This window comes from Bicyclus anynana, chromosome 21 (assembly GCF_947172395.1).
Source record: "Bicyclus anynana chromosome 21, ilBicAnyn1.1, whole genome shotgun sequence".
Lineage (NCBI taxonomy): Eukaryota > Metazoa > Arthropoda > Insecta > Lepidoptera > Nymphalidae > Bicyclus > Bicyclus anynana.
In genome coordinates, this window is record NC_069103.1 from 12,833,874 (window position 1) to 12,855,629 (window position 21,756).

General features: G+C 38.4%; 1 protein-coding gene across 1 annotated transcript in view; it reads right to left on the reverse strand.

The window, feature by feature from the left end:
• Positions 1–786: 786 nt before the first annotated feature.
• Positions 787–21,756, reverse strand: part of LOC112054385 (cyclin-dependent kinase-like 4) — a 29,580-nt gene continuing 8,610 nt past the window's right edge. Inside the window, exons 4-9 of the mRNA XM_024094159.2 lie at positions 16,638–16,803; positions 7,643–7,750; positions 6,279–6,421; positions 5,675–5,770; positions 4,378–4,509; positions 787–935 (exon numbers count right to left, since the gene is read on the reverse strand). Coding sequence (XP_023949927.2) covers positions 840–935; positions 4,378–4,509; positions 5,675–5,770; positions 6,279–6,421; positions 7,643–7,750; positions 16,638–16,803 — 741 coding nt within the window. The 3' untranslated portion in view covers positions 787–839. The remainder of the gene's footprint in view (positions 936–4,377; positions 4,510–5,674; positions 5,771–6,278; positions 6,422–7,642; positions 7,751–16,637; positions 16,804–21,756) is intronic.

The window sequence follows — 21,756 nt, forward strand, 5'->3', positions numbered from 1 at the left end:
CGTCATCCCTTACTGACAGTTTCTATGTAGCATTGTAATGGAACACTAAATATTTTGGTGATACATTTTTGCTGGTAGGGTGATAACTGTACTAAAGCTGAACACAATCTGGATGGCTAGTAAACAAACCATTATAAATGAAGGTATGAATCGCTACTATTATTGCAACTAATAATTTTAATTATTTTACATTAAAATATAGGTAATATCTTTTGAAAATCATTTTGTAAAAAAACAATACATAATGTATAATTTACGAGGAGTAAAATGACTAGAGATTCATTCATCACACATTAAACTGTTTGTTTACAAGCTGTCTACATACTGTTTGGCTTTTCTTTTAAATATGACCAATATTCCCATTTCCAACCATTGTATTGAGGTTTAAATAACCATCGTTGTTTTCAATGTGACTAAATGAAATTAAGACAATTAGCCACTTTTGTCCGCTTCAGCCGGGTTATTATGTAACTTGGTGTACCATTCAAGTAACCAGTCACTAGGTAGGTACATAGTTTTTCATCGCATTTTCGTTTTTGCAATCATCTAACTTTGTGTTTTCAACGTAATGGCATAGTAAACGTCATTTTACGTAAAATAACATTAGTAGTAGTGGTATTAGCAGGTATAATAGTAATGTTAAATTTTTAACTTAGTGACTCATTGTTTGAATGGTACACTGAGATACATAATAAAGCCGCAGATGATTTCTGTGCCTCACTTTCGACTCGACTTATCTAATAGTATAAAATCTCTGCATGTGGGAGGGTGAAGTGAAAGAGGGTATAAATAAGAAGAAACGTTTAATATTAAAGCCGCGGCCGCGCGGGCGGCGCTAGTCATATGGTGGGCAGGTGCCCGCGCTCCAGCTCTTTCTTCTTGGGCGGCGCGCGCTCCGTCACTATCAGCTGCGGCAGCATGGGCGATGACTGCACCTGCAACGTTACCAGCAATGACGTAACTATACTCAGAGTCAGAGACACAATTATCCGCCCACTTCAATGTACTCGCGTCATATTGTGCCTCTGAGTATATTTTTTCAAGTCGAGGCGAAAAGATGTTGAGAGGGAGAGCCAAAGAAGTTGTGCTTTAGTCATGGTCTAAAGGTATTTTTGGGGTTTCGTAGTCTACGAGGAACCCTTATCATTTCGTCTTTCTGTCTGTCCGCTGTTTAGCACAGAGACTAAAAAAGCTGTAAGTTAGCATGAGTATGATTATGAACATTAAAAATTTCGACAAAATTAAAACAAGGGAGGTACCTACCCTAAAAAAAATTCAAGATTTTATATCTTAACCGATCGTAGAAAGAGAATCGACATGCCACTTGGCTAGGGGGGCAGGCATCCCTCCTTATAGGAGAAGGATTATGGGGCAAAAAAACGAACATTAACCCACTAAGGGTTAATTTTTTTTGTATATTTGGCATAGTGAGTAAGCTCTCTCTCCTATAAAGAAAGAAGCCTGGCCTTGGCCATTAAAATAGTCTGATAATGCTGAAGTACCTTCTAATATTTTCTCTAAACTATATAGAAATGTTCTCACTAGAATTTTAATCTATCTATACCTATCTACTTTAATTTTCTAGGTACCTACTGAGCGATAGCTAAAATTAAACATAATTCTACCGCCTATACGCCTCAGGAAATGGATTCCGGAATGACTTGCGATTTCGCGCCACGATAATAGCTTTACAGCCTGACCTTTGCATTAAGCTTATGCCCTTACCACAGTTTAGCAATAGTACAGTTAGACGATGAGTAGGCGATTACCTAAGGCATTAATTTGGCTGGTGAGTATTTATGATTTTTTTTTCTACAACTTAGCCCTTGACTACAATCTCTCAATCTCAAGTTATTGTAAATGATGACGCAATCGAAAATGGAAACGGGTTACCTTGTTAGGAGGATGAAAATCTACTCCCCTTTAGGTGTCTACACGATATCGCACCGGAACGCTAAATCGCTTGGCGTTACGTTTTTGGCGGTAGGGTGGTAAGTAGATAAGTTTGTGAGTAAGTGTGTATGTTTGTTCCTCCTTTAAACTGCGGCTACTAAAGCGATTTGGCTGAAATTTGGAATGGAAATAGATTTTACTTTGGATTAACACATAGGCTACTTTTCATCCCGGAAAAATTTACGGTTCTCGCGGGATTTGTGAAAAACTAAATTCCACGCAGACAAAGTCGTGGGTGTTAATTAAAAGATAAAGTGACGAAAAATCTGTTATTAGTTTATAGCATAAACTATTTTAATAAAACACCATCGTATCGTAAGAATATTTTAAAGGAGCTTCTGTGTACTGTATGATCGTTAAACTGTGACTTCATTTTCTACGGCTTAACCTTTTCAACCACCTGGCAGGGTCAAGATATGGATATTCAAAGTAGGTAGCTATGTGATTATCCTGGTATAAATCATAGCTAGATAGAACTAGATGCAATAATTATAAAACCATTGGCATACCTATTTTTTTTTATTCTTTACAAGTTAGCCCTTGACAACAATCTCACCTGATGGTAAGTGATGATGCTATCTAAGATGGAAGCGGACAAATTTGTTAGGAGGAGGAAGAAAATCCACACCCCTTGCGGTTTCTACAAGACATCGTACCGGAACGCTAAATCGCTTAGCGGTACGTCTTTGTCGGTAGGATGATAACTAGCCACGGCCGAAGCCTCCCACCAGCCAACTATGTTAACTTCTATTCCACCTACAGCTGCATAAATACAAAATTTTCTTCTTTTCTCAAACGCACGGCCAAGGTTTGGAATACCCTTCCCAAGTCTGTAATTCCTGAGTCTTATAACTTTAGTATCTATAAAAGAAGAGTGAATATGCATCTTCTAGGCAATCGTGTCCCATCTTAGAATGTATTTACACTTACCATCAGGTTAGATAATGGTCAAACGCAAGTCTATTTACATAAAAAAAAAGTTTGACACATAAAAGACAAGTTCACAAAAGAACTTTCCTTACATGTCAAAAAAGTTACTTCAAAACTTGAAGTGCTTCAAACTACTCCACTGCCATTTTTCGTGGTAGTTAATTGACGTCTACCCCACTACGTAGACAGTCAACATCAAACGGGTTTCAGAGAGCTGGTAGTCTGGAAGTTGGTACAAGTACAATATGTAGCAGTGGCGTGCACTTCATAGATGCATAATATAATGCATACCCTGAGGATTCATAACGTACCTGTATTGGAATTTGGAGGAGTTTCCCATTTTAACAATTTGTACCTTCAGTGCATTCCCTAGCTAAAAACCTTGTGCACGCCACTGATACGTAGTATCTATTAATCTGTGAATAGGCCTATGCCCGGATATCCGTCGGCTGGTAATGATGATTGACGATTGAGTCTTACTTTTCAGGTAAGTACCTGTTACCTATCTAAAAACTATCTACCTAAAATATACTTACCTACATATCTATCGCGTTCCTACTAACTTACACCTACAATCCTATAACTACTTATGTATTCATACGTGTAGGTACCATAGATAAATAATAGTATGACCTCTATAAATTATTATAGACAATGAGGCACCTTCACGATACGCAATCAATAACAGCTTGCTAGTTCTCATAGCCGCTCGCATCTACTTCTTCTATAGCATCGGCTATATATTGCTTTCCATGTTAATTTTCTGTTGCTTTTCATAATTTTGCTGCGTAGAAAGAATAATCTTTAATTTTATGTGGACCATTAGCGTCGGTCTATTCGATGCGGCCATTATTTGTCGACAGATGTTTATATCACTTTTGAGAAAAAGTGCTTTCGTGGTCATCATTAGGCCTATTGATCGGATCGGATAGTGATCCATTAACATGTTCGCTGCGGCACAGATTGTTCGGGGTCTTTAGACCCCATACTAAAACTTTATTTTTCATAAAGAGTTACGGGTTTTAGACACTACGCCTGTAGCCGTATTGTACGTCGATTCTCTTTCTACAAACGCTAACGCTTCGAAAATTTAAAAATGTGTGGGAATGACATTCACTATCGACGGGTCACGTGATAAAGTTGTCGATCGGATCTCTGTCATTCCTATACATTTGTTAGTTTTCGAAGCGTTAGCATTTGTAAAAAAAGAATCGACGTGCCACATGGCTAAGGCCCCTGAGCCGCACTAAGAAACTAAAAGCCATTTTTTTTTCATCCATCTGTGAATATTTCAACATACGAGTAACAAAGTTGAAGGATTTTTGATAATAATATTATCATCATCATTTGGTAATGAATTAACAGCTGATCTATGTTTTATAGGCGTAGGTTCGCCAGCGGGTAAGTTTATTTAGAGTTATTGGAAATACGAGGTCTAAAGACCCCGTGCCGCACTGAATCAGTTTTGCACATATGTAACTTATGGGGAGTTACCTGAACTCTCCTCGCTTTTTCGAAGTCGTCATGGTCGGTATGCGGCACTGTGAAGAGGAAGTTCTCGAAGATGGGATGCCTCAGAAGCTGCTCGCACGTCCACCGCATCATGGGGTCTTTGTCTAGGCATTTCTATAATAAAAACAATTCGGTATTATCGAATTAATACAACTTTAATATTATTTCATCTGCGTGATCGAATCAGAAATGAGGAGATCCGCATAAGAACCAAAGTGACCGACATAGCTCAACGAGTCGCAAAGCTGAAGTGGCAATGGGCGGGGCACATAGTTCGAAGAGCCGATGGACGTTGGGGTCCCAAAGTGCTGGAATGGCGACCCCCCACCAGGTGGACTGACGACATCAAGCGAGTCGCAGGGATTCGCTGGATGCAAGCGGCTCAGTATTGTGATGTTTAGAAGTCTCTACAAAAGGCCTATGTCCTGCAGTGGACGTCCATCGGCTGATATGATGATGATGATGATAATGATTGTTTCATCTTAATTTATAAAACCTACTTATTACAGTTACAAATAAATAAAAAAAAAGTCAAATTCACGTACGAAGAAGACGTTTTAAATTTTTTTGTTGGAGTGCATTATTTTATTCGATACCTACTGAAATCAAATAAATATATACTTTTTATTTTTTGTTTGTCCGTTTTTTGTGGGTCGCTGAAACAACTGAATCGATTCAATTGAAACTTGACACGATTTACCTTAATACGAAGATGGTTATATTATATGTATAGCTCGACAACTTCGTTCGTAACACTCTAAAACTCCCGACGTTACACGAAACAAAAGGGAGTGAAATAGGGGTTGAAAACATCGTATTTCACGCGGACGAAGTCGCAGGCGTCCGCTAGTAATCAATAATCTAGTACATCGTGTCCCAACCTGTGGTCCGCGGACCCCTGGGGTTCCGCGAATATGTGTATGGGGGTCCGCGGTGTAATCTCTGGACCATACATAAATGCTAATGTCCCGTAATCGCTACTCTTACTGCACTGTATTGAGATTACAACTTATTAGCAACATCAACCCAATCACTGATTTAGTTGCAAAAAAGCAACACCAACCTTTACATATTTTTTTATAATAAACAGTTATAAGTACCTATTTTGATCTGTAATAACTAAAATAAATACCTAATCGGTTTTTTTTTGCTGTTTATATTATTTAGGGGGTCCGTGAAAACTGTGCTTGATTTCCTAGGGGTCCGTGGCTGAAAAAGGTTGGGAAACGCTGATCTAGTAAATAACCAAATAAACTGTAACCACAGGTATAGCACTTACATACAGGAAATCTAAAACCAATTCGTTGTTGGCGTATCTTTGCGGTATCTTTTTCTCCAGGGGCTCGAGTGTCGTTGGCTCCGGTAACGCCATTCCCTGCAACATTTATTTATTTTGTTTCGTTCGTGTAATTCCCATTTCCGTGGAAATATGGGATAAAATATAGACTATGTTACTTCCTAATAATGTACCTTTCAATTGGTGAAAGAATTCTTTAAAGTAGTTTTGAGTTTATTCAGTACATACAAAACTACAAATTTTTACTTAAGTAGGTATATATACTACTGTAGATAGCAAAACTGCCGCGTATAAGCACATAAGTCTATTTAACTCACAAACAATGGCTTTCTAGTGATAAAGTTTCAGTAATCCAGAGATTACCACCTAATAAAACCTCACAAAATGTCCACATTAGAATATTATAAAGGAATACTAGTAGACCACCGAGGTGTACCCGTTCCCGTGGAAACACAGAAATAATTATACAGCCATTGTTACCCGCTAATGATGTAGCTTTCGATTGGTGACAGAATATTTAAAATATTTTATATTGTGTACTAGTTATCTAGCTAGAACATAGTATAAAAATAATGTAGTAGTTTACCTGAAAGAATGTGTTCTGGGAAAATATAGTCATATGCCTCGGCAGCAAGTCGCCGAGGGTTTTCCTGATGAGGTAGAGTTGGTCGAGGTCACTCTTGCCTGGCCACAACGCTTCGCTTGAGAGGAGCTCCGCAAACACGCAACCTGAGATATACAGTAAGTAAATGGACTTTGAGAAACCCTGGTCTCGGGGGAGACATTCTCAGGATAATGTGGGAAAAGTTGAAATATATACCGTCATGGCCGACAGACGTTTTGCATCGTGTTGTCAAAATCATATTTATAAAAACTTTAATTTTCATGTAATCATGTCTCGAAAAAAAAATTTAAAAAATATTTCAATCTAGTAATGAACTATTTAAGAACATTTAAAAAAAGTGTCAACTAGCCTATTAAGAAAACGTCAACCGGTCCAGCCGGGGATCGAACCCAGGCCCTCCGTCTTGTAAATCCACCGCGATTATCACTTCCGTGGCGCACTTTTTTTTACGAGATTTAGGAGTCATTTAACCATGGATGAGATAATAGCAGCGATAGTCTCGCCATGACACTGAATTCTATATTTAAACTCTATGGACAACTCTTCAAAGGGCGATACTAGTCGGTGGATTTTATTTTCAAATTATAATCAAACGATAGTAAGTTATGATACTTATTATAGCAGGATGGGGATGAGTTTGTTGCGATTCCATAACTAGTACCTACCTACCTGCTGAAAACGCGCCTTAGCGGTTACAGGCTTAGAATAAGTTCCCTAGTTATCTCTCCCCGAGATCTTATAATAGTCATGCATGCACTTACATTATAAATAGAAGCTTCAAACGAAAAAGCCTATTACGAGTAGGACGCGTCACGTGATATAGGTATAGTACCTACGCTCGGGTAGTCGCTCTATAGCACGTAAGCGGCGCTGTCTCGGTATAGTTCATTTTTAGACATTGATCTGTGGACTCTACTATTTCTGTCTACTTATTGTTACAAGTTCCGATTACAGACGGTATTAACATTTATTATTTATGTTATTGTAGGGGAGGTATCAGTGTTGGTATAAATAAGGGGGTATTTGATGACTTGAGCTCAGTTGTTTGTTAGGCAGCGTAGAAACCGTCACGCTGCCAATCGCGTTAGTGATTTTGTGCAATAATGTTTTGTGTTGTAATTATTGTTTATCATAAATTGTTAAGTTGGAAGATGAGTGTTGATGCATTCTAAATACCTTAAATCTACTCACAAGGTCACAAGTCCTGAGACCTGCTCGAGGTGTTTCCTCTACCGCAAAATAATGGTACAATCACTGTAGCTGCTATGTCAAGTCACATTATATTCTGCAATAGACAGCTATCCTGTGATAATGAATAAACTCACCAATAGCCCAAACGTCGACGGGAGTGCTGTACATAGTATCGCCCACCAGCAGCTCAGGCGCGCGGTACCAGCGCGTCGCCACGTAGTCTGTGTAGCTCTCACCAGGGCCTGGACATGTAGTGGAACAGGGAGGTTAGGTACAGTGACGTAGTTGCCTTGGAGGGGCCCTGTATCAAAGTGAGCTGGGGGGCCCAATAGACGAGTGGTAAGTAAATCCCGAAAATCTCTAAAAAAGTTTTTTTAACGGGAAGCACCAAATTAAGTGAGATTGTGTGTTAAATTTTACTAATTTTTGCTTTCACACTTTTAAGGGCTTGTAGTCCGGGGGCCCTGTATTATTGATACGGAGGTAGCTACGCCCTTGGTTAGGTAAAATAAATAGGTAAATCAATTTTATTGATGTCGCACTGGTAACGCGTCACCACGTCGTGCGTATTTCGATGTATTTTTGTTGTTTACAGTCTGTGGTTTTTTTTTTGTTGCAGGAGGAAATCCTCGGATGACAGCTGGCTTGCCGGCTGACAATGTACGACTTTACCCTACATACATTAACATGTCTTTGTTCCCGGTACCTTCCTTTAGATTCTACAGCACAGTTTACTAAATACCTACAGTCTTTACCTACAGTTTTTAGTCATATCAAGGTACTTATACATACCTATAGGTATTAAGTACCTACTAAACGTCTATTAGGTAATTTTCAACAAGTTAGTTAAAGTTAAAAATAACTACCTACCTACTGTACCTAGTGAACTAACTAATAGAGCATAAATTAGCGAACGCCTGCGACTTCCTGAGTTGATATCGACCACTTTCAAAACCTACCATCTACGTCATACTTTCGCAAATAGAATACAAACCTTACTTTGTAGTGATCAAAGAAATACCTACGTCAATAGTAATTACTGAGTTACTATGGGCTGAGCTTTGTAATTGTTCCGTACCAACTACCATTTACGCAGCTCAGAATAGATTCACCCTAAACCGCGAAAGCCTTTGCCATGCTATATTTAGCCATAACCCAAGGACGGAAAACTTTCAATGTAACCACGTGCGATGGGGAGAGTAATAGTCAGAGAGCTTGTCGACGTTTTTGGATAGGTATTTGAGGCAAGCTGAAAACTTGTCTTGTACCTCTTTTGTACTACACTAATACCGAACTGAAGACCATGTCGCAAATCGATTCTCTTTCTACAAACGCTAACGCTTCGAAAACTGACAAAATGTATGAAAATGACAGATCCGATTGACAAATTGATCACGTGATTTGTCGATAAGAAATGTCATTCCCATTCATTTTTTAATTTTCGAAGCGTTTGCGATTGTAGAAAGAGAATCGACGTGCCTACAGGCTCTGGCTGGACAGTATACAGGGGCTTTTTTTGATCTACGTTAGCGTTAGTGTAGCAGAGGTACAGCCCCTGTAACCAAGTGGCACGTCGATTCTGTTTCTACGATCGCTAACGCTTCGAAAACTAGAAAAATGTATGGGAATGACAGATCTTGATCACGTGATCTGTCGATAGCAAATGTCATTTCCACACATTTTTTAATTTTCGATTGTAGAAAGAGAATCGACGTGCCATATACAGGCCCTGGCTTGAAAGTGTAGAGGGGCTTTTTTGTTCTATGTTAGCGTAGTGTAGGAGAGGTACAGGACAAGTTGGTCTCAAATATCTAACCAAAAATGTCGAGCAGCTCTTGAAATATAATCTTGCATGCATCTTGATTATCATTAGGCGCCCGGTGTAATTATTATCACGGAGAGATGTTTGTATAGGTATTTGTACATTACTTATTATTTTACTACGAAACCCTAAAACATACAGCAACCTTGGTTGCATTACGAAGGCCAAGGTTGCGCAACCAGTGAAGAATGAGGTTAAAATGAAAGTTGTCATTTATTTTCTTACAACGTACCTTCATTATGACTTACTTCAAAGGTTGCCCACATTTGATGCTTGAAGGTTAACTTAATTAGTTTGTTTTAAGTAGATTCAATAGTTAGTAATGAGTTAATGACCTACTTAAAATTTATTAACACGACGGCGAAGTATTTGGTATATAGCTGTCAACTTTACATTCATCGTTGTGTTAACATAATTCGTATTACAATATTTTTCATTAGCTCAATAGTTTAACTCATTTTAGTTCCTTTTGGTTATTTATTATTAGCTTTTTCGAAGGGTTTCCACGAATCTAAGTGATGACTTAGAAGATGCAGTCTAAGTTACTTAAGGGTTTTAATACAGTTCTACTATCTGTAGTAATATAAACAGCAAAAAAGTTTGTTTGTTTGTATGGTTGGTTGAACGTAACAATATTCATAAAATTATCGCTGGTTGTACGCTCTAATTTCGCCAATTTATCGAGGAAAAGGTTATTGACGTCATACAAGTTTGTTCTACCCACTGTAACCACTACCCACTGGCTGTTACGCGGCATCGTACCAGAACATCGTCTTCACCTGGGTGGTAACTAGTCACAGACGAAACAACCTGACCTGGATCTGCAGGTTAATTGTGTATCTCGGTGCACTAGACAAAACATGGTAACTTTGTTGAAATAACCATGTTCAGATGATCGCAAAAACGAAAACACCATATCCATCATGATCATATCAGCCGCTGAACGTCCACTGCAGGACATAGGCCTTTTGTAGGGACTTCCAAACATCACGATACTAAGCCGCCTGCATCCAGCGAATCCCTGCGACTCGCTTGATGTCATCAGTCCACCTGGTGAGGAGTCGACTGCTGCGCTTTCTAGTGTGGGGTAATCATTCAAGCTCCATGGCACTCAACTCCGGCTCTTCGAACTATGTGCCCCGCCCATTGTCACTTCAGCTTCGCGACTCGTTGAGCTACGTCAGTGGCTTTGGTTCTTCTACGGATCTCCTCATTTATGATTTGATCACGCAAGCGATCCGAGCATAGTGGCTCATATTTCGAATCGCACACCAAGATACATCATCTGTCGTTGATCACCCTATTGAATCAATTTAGAAAACACTAGCGGACGCCCGCGACTTCGTCCGCGTGAATCCCTACTACTACCCCTACCCGTACCCTAGCTCTTCCCTATCCCCTACCCTACCCTTACTCTACCCCTACCCTACCACGTGACGGCGACGGAAGCTTAAAAAAATGAGAACTTCTCCCGTTTACTCAACATTTCCCTTCACTGCTCTGCTACTATTGATTGTAGCGTGATGAAAAGTATACTATAACCTGCCCAGGAGTATGAAGAATAATTGTACCAAGTTTCGTTAAAATCTGTCGAATAGTTTTTGTTTCTATAAAGAACATACAGACAGACAAAAAATTTACTGATTGCATTTTTGGCATCAGTATCGACTACTAATTACCATCTGATAGTTATTTTGGAAAAATATTTCACGTACAGAACTGACCCCTCTACAGATTTATTATAGATGAAATCCTAGCTTTAAACTGCAAATCAGAATCCGAATCTGTCGCAAGCCAAAATGCACCAGAGAGGTCATCAAAATGCATGTGCAAGATACTCGTACACAAAACTTGTCAAGCAAACCCGTTTGCCTGTTGAAACCGGCGTCTATGCCGGTGTTGTGACACAAGTTAGACGATTGCGACAGCGTGACATTTGAGATGGCTCCGAGTTCAAACCCGTGCAAGCGTGTCACGGCCGCTCGTGTTTGATCTAAAAAGGCACGCTGAAATTTCGATATGCACTCTCGGGCACAAATTCGCGTTGGTACAAATACATGAGAGTTTTATCTTCTCTCCTATACGATGGGAGGCGTGATAATAATGATTGAATGAATTTCATTAATGTCACATACATGAATCGTTGTAGATAAATTATTAAGTGCTTTGTACACAATGGACTATGAACAACGTATTTTATCGTAAAGAAATCCTCTTAGATCTAACAGAAGCTTGCAGAGGTTATGTTTGAACTAAAACCACATAAAGTCCCATCTCACCGAAGCCAAGCCAATTCGAGGACCTTAAGTTGGGCGTTAAGCACCACAGAACAGATACAGAAGAGGAGGTTGAAGAAAACACATGCTCGCGATCTTCTAACACCAACAACGTTCATTGTTGACAATGAACGCTAACGTTTGTAAACGTAAGTTACCAACTGCCCGGGGCCATCTCGTTGGTAGCAGTCGAATTGTACGCAACCCCTGGGGCCATTCACTGCATCATCCCTAAAAGCGTCTATCCCTATCTATCCCCAGGAGTGCACAGTTACAAGCGTTACTTTTTTCCCCAAACTATCCCAAAGGGATCAGCTGCACTCGGACACACCATCATCATCATTAACAGCATGCAGCAGCATTAACACTTGCATGGACTTCCAAACACAACGGTCTCGAGCCTCGCAGGGTTGCCGATTTTTCCGTACCGGTGTCGAGTAGCAGCGACACCGGACCGGAAAATCGGAACCAACCCACATGCCACCGTGGTCATTATCTTTATGGATAACAACAAAACTTGGACAAACTGAGCAGTTATTCGACCCAGCGCTAATGTTTATACAAAAATCTTTAATCAAATCAATTCAAAAGTACTTGAATGTAATAGTTAAGTGCTTTTTAATATTAAAAGTCTGCTCTTTGCAGAAAAAAGTCAGGTCGGAGACATCTGCTACTTTTTTCACAAGTTATACCTACTTTACTCGTTATAGTTTAAACAAAACATAACAACGGAGCGAGTTGGAAGTACTCGAGTCGCAAACTGGGGCGATGTCGGATAAGCGCTAGCCTGCATAGAGCCGGTATCGCACCATCTGTACTGACGGCCAGGAATAGCTATGGATAGTATAGATCGATCTAATCGCTAAGGTCTTGAACTAGTAACATCTACGCCTCAATAATTTGCCCTCTTTAGGAAGTTACACGCGCAGTTAACGTGCCCGATGGAATACGGGGAGAAATCTCTAGATCTACTTACGAATTTGGAAATTCTTTTAGCAGAAGACAGCCAGATTACTTGTGAATAATCTGTAAGTAAGCTATATTTTATTCCCGTACTTTTACAGTAATGGGAACTACACGGGTGACTTTCAAAAGACTTCAAAAAAGGAGAAGGTTCCCAATTCGACGCGTATGATCTTTTTCATGAAAATCGGTTCTGTAATTTTGTGTTAAAATCAAATTAAGTAAAATACGTCTTTGAATTTGGTTCCATTTTTGTGTTAAAACATTATATATATTACCAAAAGTATTGGTGATATTATAATTCAAAGACTGTGTTGGGATTGGGTAAACACACAAGTTTTTGATGGCCACCGTGGCGCAGTGGTATACGCGGTGGATTTACAAAACGGGGGTCCTGGGTTCGATCCCCGGATGGGCCGATTGAGATTTTCTTAATTGTTCTAGGTGGCTTCGGCCGTGGCTAGTTACCACCATACCGGCAAAGACATACCGCCTTGCGATTCAGCGTTCCGGTACGATGTCGTGTAGAAACCGAAAAGGGGTGTGGATTTTCATCCTCCTCCTAACAATTTAGCACGCTTCTATCTTAGTTTGCATCATCACTTACCATAAGTAAGAGATGTAGTCAAGGGTTAACTTGTAAATAAAAAAAATAATAAAAAAAGTACAATAACAGCCCAACAGGTGAAGAGGCTTTAAGCGTTTATCCGACCCATATATATATTAAAACATAATAAACCTGACCATTATTTACTACATGCGTTCAGTGAACTTTTGTGTGTAGGTAAAACCTCGATTAAGTTTGAATATTACATATTTAGCTACGTATACAGACGAAATAAAATGACTACCCAACGTAAATTGGTACAATTCCCATAAAATTATGATTTGTCACGCCAATACACAATACTAAGCATTCATATACGAAAAAATTTTAAATCGATATAAATGAATGACTATGAGTACGTATATATAAATATTGATACTAAATAACAACTGTAAACAAGTATAACCGACTATATCTTTTTTTTTTATTCTTTACAAATTAGCCCTTGACTACAATCTCACCTGGTGGTTAGTGATGATGCAATCTAAGATGGAAGCGAGCTAACATGTTAGGAGGAGGATGAAAATCCATACTCCTTTCGGTTTCTACACGGCATCGTACCGGAATCATACATACTTGGCGGTACGCCTTTGCCGGTAGGGTAGGGTAACCAAAACCTCAAACCCAGGACCTCCTTGTAAATCCACCGCGCATACCACTGCACCACGGAGGCCGTCCAACTTAACCGTCTAATTAACGCACAATTATCATTATATCTATATCTATACTAATATTATAAAGAGGTAAAGTTTGTAAGTTTGTAAGTTTGTAAGTTTGTAAGTTTGTAACAATTTTTTGAAATGGGGTAATCTTCGAAACTACTGGACCGATTTTAAAAATTCTTTCACCAGTAGAATGCTACGTTATCGGGGAGTGCTATAGGCTATATTTTATATTTCTATCATATATAACTACTGAGATATCGCGGGTTTTCTCTTACAGGTCAGACCGAAAAACTTACTTATTCGCATGCGCTGCCTCAACCATTGCGTATAACTGAAATAAATGTATGGAGGCTTTTTGAACCTTTAAAAGTTCTACAAAAAAGTCCGCGACACCCTATATCTATCTTTTATATTTTAGCAGATATAGTACCTTTAGTACTTTAATAAATTATTTAAATTTTAAACTAAGGTTTACGTCATTATTTACACAACTAAACTTAAATCCTTATTAAAATAAATGATTTAATAATCACAAGGATATTATATAGATAAGATTTGCCCTTTACAGTATGTTAATTAGTTATATAGTTTCGGAGATAAAACAAAATTTCTGAAAGTCGCAAAAATATCGCTATATGACGCCCCGCGGTTTCAATTACGTGGTTCCCGTTCCCGTATGAATATGAGGACCAAACATAGCCTATGACACTCGCAAATAATGTAGCTTTCTATTGGTAAAAGAATTTTCCAAATCGGTCCAGTAGATCCAGAGATTACCTCCGACAACCACACAAACTTTACCTCTTTATAGTATTAGCATAGAAGTCGCTTGGGAAATTATAGTCTTTTGGTCATTGCACGACGCACAAAAGGCTGGACCAATTTTGCTGAGGGTAGGGATAGGATAGAGATAGGGAAGGGGTAGGATAGAGGTAGGGTAGGGGTAATTTAAGGAAAGTGTAGGGTAGGGTAGGGTACGGTACGGATAAGGTAGGGGTAGTGTAGGGTAGGGGCAAGGTAGAGGTAGGGGAAGGATATGGAACGTATAGGGTAGGGGAGGAGTAGGATAGGGGTAGGGTAGGGTAGGGGTAGGGTACGGGTAGGGTAGGGTTAGGGTAGGGATAAGGTAGGGGTAGGGAAGGGTTAGGGTTAGCGGTAGGGTAGGATAAGGTAGGGGTAGGGTAGGGGTAGATTAGGGGTAGGGTAGGATAGGGTATGGATAGGTTACGGTTAGGGTAGGGTAAGGTGGGGGGAGGGAAGGGTTAGCGTTAGCGGTAGGGTAGGAGTAAGGTAGGGGTAGGGTTGGGTAGGTTTACGAGCAGGGTAAGGTAGAGGTAGAGAAGTTTACATCAATTTTTACGCGGACGAAGTCGCGGGCGTCCGCTAGTTTATTTTATAATAGGTATTATGTAGTTATAATAGCTAGGTAGTTAATATAAATAGCAGTTTTAAATTATTGTAAAATTATAATAAAATACCAATAAAATCGTCAAATGTGATTATGATCACATTATAATTAACGAAATTTGAAAAAAATGAGGATGAAATGGACGGAAGGAGGTTCTTAATTCGTGGGAATCTTTTATAAACAATAAAGTACCTATATGAATTTCCAAAATGATATATAGTCTAGGCGTGTAGGTATTTTATAGAAAGTTATAACATGAAATACTAAACAGTTTGTGATTATGCAAATCTACGAAATCACTTTTATTTCAGTGAAATTTATATTTATAATCTAAAAAAACGCACTTTTCACTCCAATATCAACAACAATCGTTTGAGAGCAACAACAAGTTCTATAAAAACTATTCAATATTCTCTAAATAATTCTGTATTCATCTAACTAAACTACTGTAATCAATTAATAATTAAATTAATTTTAGATTAAAAAAAAAAGATAAAGAAAAAAACCAGATTTAATAGTTACTAGCCCTTCGCCGCACATCAATTCCAAAAGGTATCATTGTATGGACAGAGTATTCAGACGAACTGCTACCACCTGAGGGAAAGGCAGGAATGCTATAGATACCTAGTTATTTAGGAACGGTACATTTAATTTGGTTTTCAACATAATATATTGAGGTCCACAATATTTGCTTGTTAAAGACGAAATAGTTTCCTTTTTTCCGCAAGATGGCTAGGTTTTTGAAGTACCTAAAACTTCAAAAAAATCAAAATTCATTTATTTCAAGTAGGCTCAGTTTACAAGCACTTTTGATACGTCAGTTGACTTTTTGTAAAGATTCTACCACCGGTTCGGAAGGCAGGTTCTGCTGAGAAGAAACCGGCAAGAAACTGAATAGTTGCACTTTTAAAAAAAATCATACATATTATAATTTACAATTGATGACAACATTACAATTTCTTATAGTGTTACTTCCTGTGTGAAGGTGGATGCTGATCCAATGGCCTCCAAGCATCTTTATCATTGAGGAACTCATCAATGGTGTAGTAAACTCGACTAAGTAAATGTTTTTTGACACATTGCTTAAAGCTATGCATTGGCAGGTCCATCACTTCTGTAAGACATATAGAGACTTCTTGATTAGTGGAGTAAGCTAGTGGATGCGTTGCGAAACGAACGTTGAGAGGGAGAGTTGTTAGTTATATATGCTACTGTCATGTAAAAGGGATCGAGAAAACGAAAGCCATGAATTCAGGTCGTGGGACTGCTTATGTTTAGTTGACCTAAAGATGCTTATATTTAGTTGACCTAAAGATGCCCAACTATAGACGTCTGCCGATGTTGATTATTGATTATTAAAAATATATTAAGCTAATGTTCCTACGCACTGATCATCCTCGCGAAGCCGAAGTCGCATAGCTTGACGACGCCGTCGCTCGTCAGCAAGATGTTCTCAGGCTTGACGTCCCGATGGATGCAGTTGTGGCGGTGGCAGTAGGCGACGCCTTGCAGCGTCTGCCAGATGATCTGCTTTGACAGGAGCTCTGGGCAACCCTGGTGACAGAAGAAATAGAGATTATCCTAGAGCTTGACTTTAATAGTAATCATGGTCATCGTGTGCCATCCTCGAACTGAAGTTTGTGGGTCAATATGTGAAAAGCTTCTTCTTTTATCCGCGGATAGCCTAGACCAGTTCACTATATCAACCAACCATTGTCGTCTTTGGCGGCCGGGTGTTCTTTTGCCTCATATTTTCCCATCTGATATTAGTTTAGGAAGTAAAAACTGGGCTCCTCTTATGTTGCCAAAGAAGCTAAGCTTTCTTCGCATTATGATGGACATGATTTTTCTGTCTTGGCCTATCAATTTCAGCACTTTAGTGTTTGGTGTGAAGCTATTCCAGGTAATTTTTAGCATTTTAGATATAAACATGTCGAACAGCTGCTCTTTGGGACAGAACTTGAGAAAATACGACCGACGTGAATATTTTTGCCGCCAAAGAGTATTGTGTTGCTAAATCAAAAGTTTGACTTTAGTAGTAAGATATGTTTGTAATGGCAAAAATATTACCGAGGCGTTGCAGAATATTGCAGATAGAATTCTGCCGCCAACTATATATATGATCTGATCTGAAGTATAAAATGTAAAGGTTGCCAGTGTAATTACAGGCACAGGATTATGATCTATGAATATTTTAGTTCCCACCATATCTCTAGAAAACATGACTCGATTTCGAGATGTGGCAATAGAGCTTTTGGTGGTCGAGGGCTAGGTCTAAGGGAAAATATCCAAACGAAGTTTTCTAATGTCCTCTTAACATCAGAAGGAAATTTACTTTAAAAAACCTCTTTGTTCCAGACAGTTTCGAGTCAAATTGTGTCTAAAGCTCTACTACAACCCGTGCACGCATGCTTTCCGCGTACGCATGCTTTACAACCTTAGCTTACAAAACTGAAATCAATTCATGACGACTATAACAAGAAAAAGTAGGTGAGTAAGTAATAAAAAAAGGGGTTTGCTCTTTTACAAATGAGGCGTAGGTACATGCAAATGGCAGGGACGAAAACATGGCATGTTTTTTTACTATCAACCGTGGAGGGCACGCGATGTGACATAACATTACTGGTAAAGACAAACATTGTTTTGCAGTTCTGCATTTACGTTGATGGTTATATCCACTTGTTAGCAAAACAAATGTGTATACCGATGTAGTTAGTATGCTCTTTTGTCCAATAGTTACCGTACTTGGCTTCGGATATCGAGATTCTAGGTTCAAGTAGTCGGTTATGTATGCTTTTTTTCAAGTTTATTGAATCCCATAAAGCCAAACAGTTTTGAGAACTAATACGCTTTTATTCCTTCTTAAAAGATTACAGTCTTAGAACCGATCTTTACAAAACATTGCATTCTAAACATAGGATTTACATAGTATTAAACTCTATTTAAAGTGAGTCGCGAAGCTGAAGTGACAATGAGCAGGCCACATAGTTCGAAGAGCCGATGGACGTTGGGGTCTCAAGGTGTTGGAATGGCGATTTCGCACCGGAAAGCGCAGTGTTTGTCGATCCCCCTAGGTGGACTGAGGACATCAAGCGGGTTGCAGGGAGCTGCTGGATGCTGGTGGCTCGAGACCGTTTTGTTTGAAAGTCCATGCAAGAGAGAAAGTCCATCGTCTTTTAACGATGATGAATGATGATGAAACTCTTATTAGGTACTTAGGCATATCAAGAGTTCTCGCGGGATTAAGCAAATGCAGGCGTGAATCATTGAATCTTTTTCACGTTTGTTGATATTATTAAAGGTTTACTTATCGTTAAGATACGCCCTTGGTCTACTATTTACTTTAATATTGGTAATAAAATCGGCAGCAACTACATTCCGATGTGTTGCAAAAACTGCGACGACATAAATCTAGATTCATAAGGGCTAATATACGTATTTAACAGGTAGGTGACATAGTGACGGGATAGCTCAGTGGAAAGACCTCTGCCTCGATTCGAAGGGCGTAAGTTCGAATTCGAAACTTCTCAGTTACATGCATTTTAAGAAATTAAATATCCCGTGTCTCAAACTATGAAGGAAAAACATCGTTGAACAGAACAGAAAATTCTGCCAATCCGCATTTGGCCAGCGTGGTGTACTAAGGCCTAACCCCTCATTCTCGTGTTCAATAGTGAGCCGAATATTGTTTGTAATGATGAATAGGTATATACCGTACTGAATCAGAATAAGGGTAATATTTTTTGCGTAAACGACCATAGTTTGATGTTAATGATTACCGGGGCCGACGGCTTAAATACTATCCGAGACGCGGGGTTCTAAAACCACAAACTTCCCAACTTCGGGCTGAGAATTTTTACTGAAAATTTATTAGAAGAAAGAAAAGTTCCGCTATGAAATACCTAATAACCACCCACCACATAAAATAGTCACCCAAGACCTCGTGGTCCGAAGTCAGATAGGCTAACTACCGATAGTTGAGTTATACATGGGCTAGGTTCATTTTATCCCGATATTTTCATAAGATAACGTTAAAATGGGTAAAGTGATAAAGCCGTTCGGCAAAGCTAGTGAACAATAATAATAGGACTAATTAGTATTTATTCCGCACGTTGCGTTGGCGAAAACTAAATTGACATTAGAAAAATATTGGTTCAACCTTGGGAGTTAAGGAGACGCAATTTTATACAGCGTGTTTTAAACTAGGCCAGCTTAATAAAACGGTACATATAGAGACAAAATTGGTTATATTAGTTAGTTAGTCACTACATCGTTTTTCATCATAGTTATTTTCAATGAAGACAGAGGAGAGACGAATATCTTAGCATTCCATGGATTCACCGTGCAGGTGCCGGGTCCATCGCGTGGTAGAGAGAAAAACTCCGAGCAGAGTCCTGAACTTGTGACTACAGGATGTAGGGTTAAGGAATTCCTTGACGATCGATCAACACTCCCCTCCTCTGCTCGTGTTGTTCTCCCTGCCTAGCCATATATATCTTTATTTTACGTAAAGTGGCAGTAATATAGAAGTGGTAGTTGCAAGTAGTAAGATTATTTCGAAGAAAAATCGTTCTTTACGTATTTTAGTTGAAATAATTATGTTAAATGATCGTAATTCAAACCAAAAAATCACTGTCATTTAATGTTAAATGACGCAGTGAAGATCATTTCCTTGAAATAACTTTGTTCGATGATCACAATAACGAAAATACGATGAAAAACGACGTAGTGATTTATTATTTGAATAGTAGATGACCCCACTGCCAGTCGAGTGACGTCATATCCTTCTCAGACTACTATTTTCTTAACATATTTTGACTATATCACCTCAAATATTTTAAGTCAATATTTCATATGCGATTAATTTATTATTCCAATATGTCGGTTCCTAAAATTTTTACCGCAAGCAGGTAGATAACTAACCGAGGTATTTTTTGCGCGAAATGTAAATTAGTTTAATGTGCTTAAATAAACGTGTCATAATTGTAGTTAATCTTTACATCACCTCAAATTATTTATTCTATAATAATATTTGTATAAAAAATAAGGATTTTAATAACAGAACAAACTTATCTAAACCGGCTTCGATTTGTTATGTTTATTCGTACGCAAGTAGGTATATATAAACTAATAAAAGTGAAAAATTAAACACAGGCCTACACTTAAATGAATTTTACATTTATACTAATAATAACTAACGCCGCGGTGTAAACCGCGTGGTTCCCGTTCCCGCAGGAATACGGGGATAATATATGGCTATAACCTTCCTCGATAAATGGGCTATCTAACACTAAAATAATTTTTCAAATCGCACCAGTAGTTCCTGTAATTAGCGCGTTCAATCAAACAAACAATTTCAGCTTTATAATATTAGTATAGACAATGTTTTCTGTGGTATAGTTTGTTGTATTGTATGGGGTAATCTCTGGATATATTAGAATGATTTAGAAAATTATTTTATAACACATTTGCTCGTAAACTATCGCTTATTTCACCAATTACAATATCGTAATGTATCTCAGTACGCACATGTGCCGTAATGTAAAGTAAAATACACATGTGCCTTAATGTAACATAAAACCTTTAAGATCCGTCTAAAAACGAACGGTACTTTTTTAAATCTTGGCAAAGAGTTTTTATGTCAGAAAAGTGCTCAACATTTTATGAATAAAATTACCTTTGTGAGATATAATTTAAAAAAAAACATTGAATTCTTTAATTTTAATTATTTTGATAATAAATTTCAACCATTTATCTGTCAGAAACACAAAAATATTAATTTACTTTATTAGTTCATACTGTTTTTGGTGCATTTGTCTAAAAAAAAGAACAAACGCTGGTGTGCGCACTTCGTTATCTGGGCAAAAATGACAAGCGTATCAAATGTAAATCAAGAAAAACAGGCAAAGATGCTAATTCATTTTCAGAAAGTGTTCAAAGTGTGTTTCCTCGCAAATGTGTTATAAAACGTCGTATAACATACGTGCATATAACATCTTCTACTTCCTTACGATAGCTCCGCCTTTGGCCGAGCTGCAATATCTCCTCGGCTGTAATTTTCAACTTACTCCACTTATATCAAAATGTACTATTTAAAGCCACGTTATTTGTGAGTTTCATAGGCAACGGGAACTGCGCTGGTGAACCCACCAGAAGACCAACGCAGCTAATCTAAACTAATTTTATAAACTGGTAAGGTCGATAATTTTTTGTGGTTTCTTTGTTACAATTAATCGAACAATTTTAAAAATCCATTTGAGTTATTAAACACATCTTCACAGAGTAACATTTACATTTATCCCGTATTCCCGTGGGAACGGTACCTTTTAAGAGAATTACACCGTATAAAGAGCAGGGTATTTTTGATTTTGCCAAGGTAGATAGTTAGGGCCATATTAATTACTTATCTATAGATAGGACTTCGAAGGTTACTAACCACGTGATAGGCTGTTAACGATTGCCTGTCTCTGAACGGTCCACGGATGAAATTTAGCAATAACCAGTCTA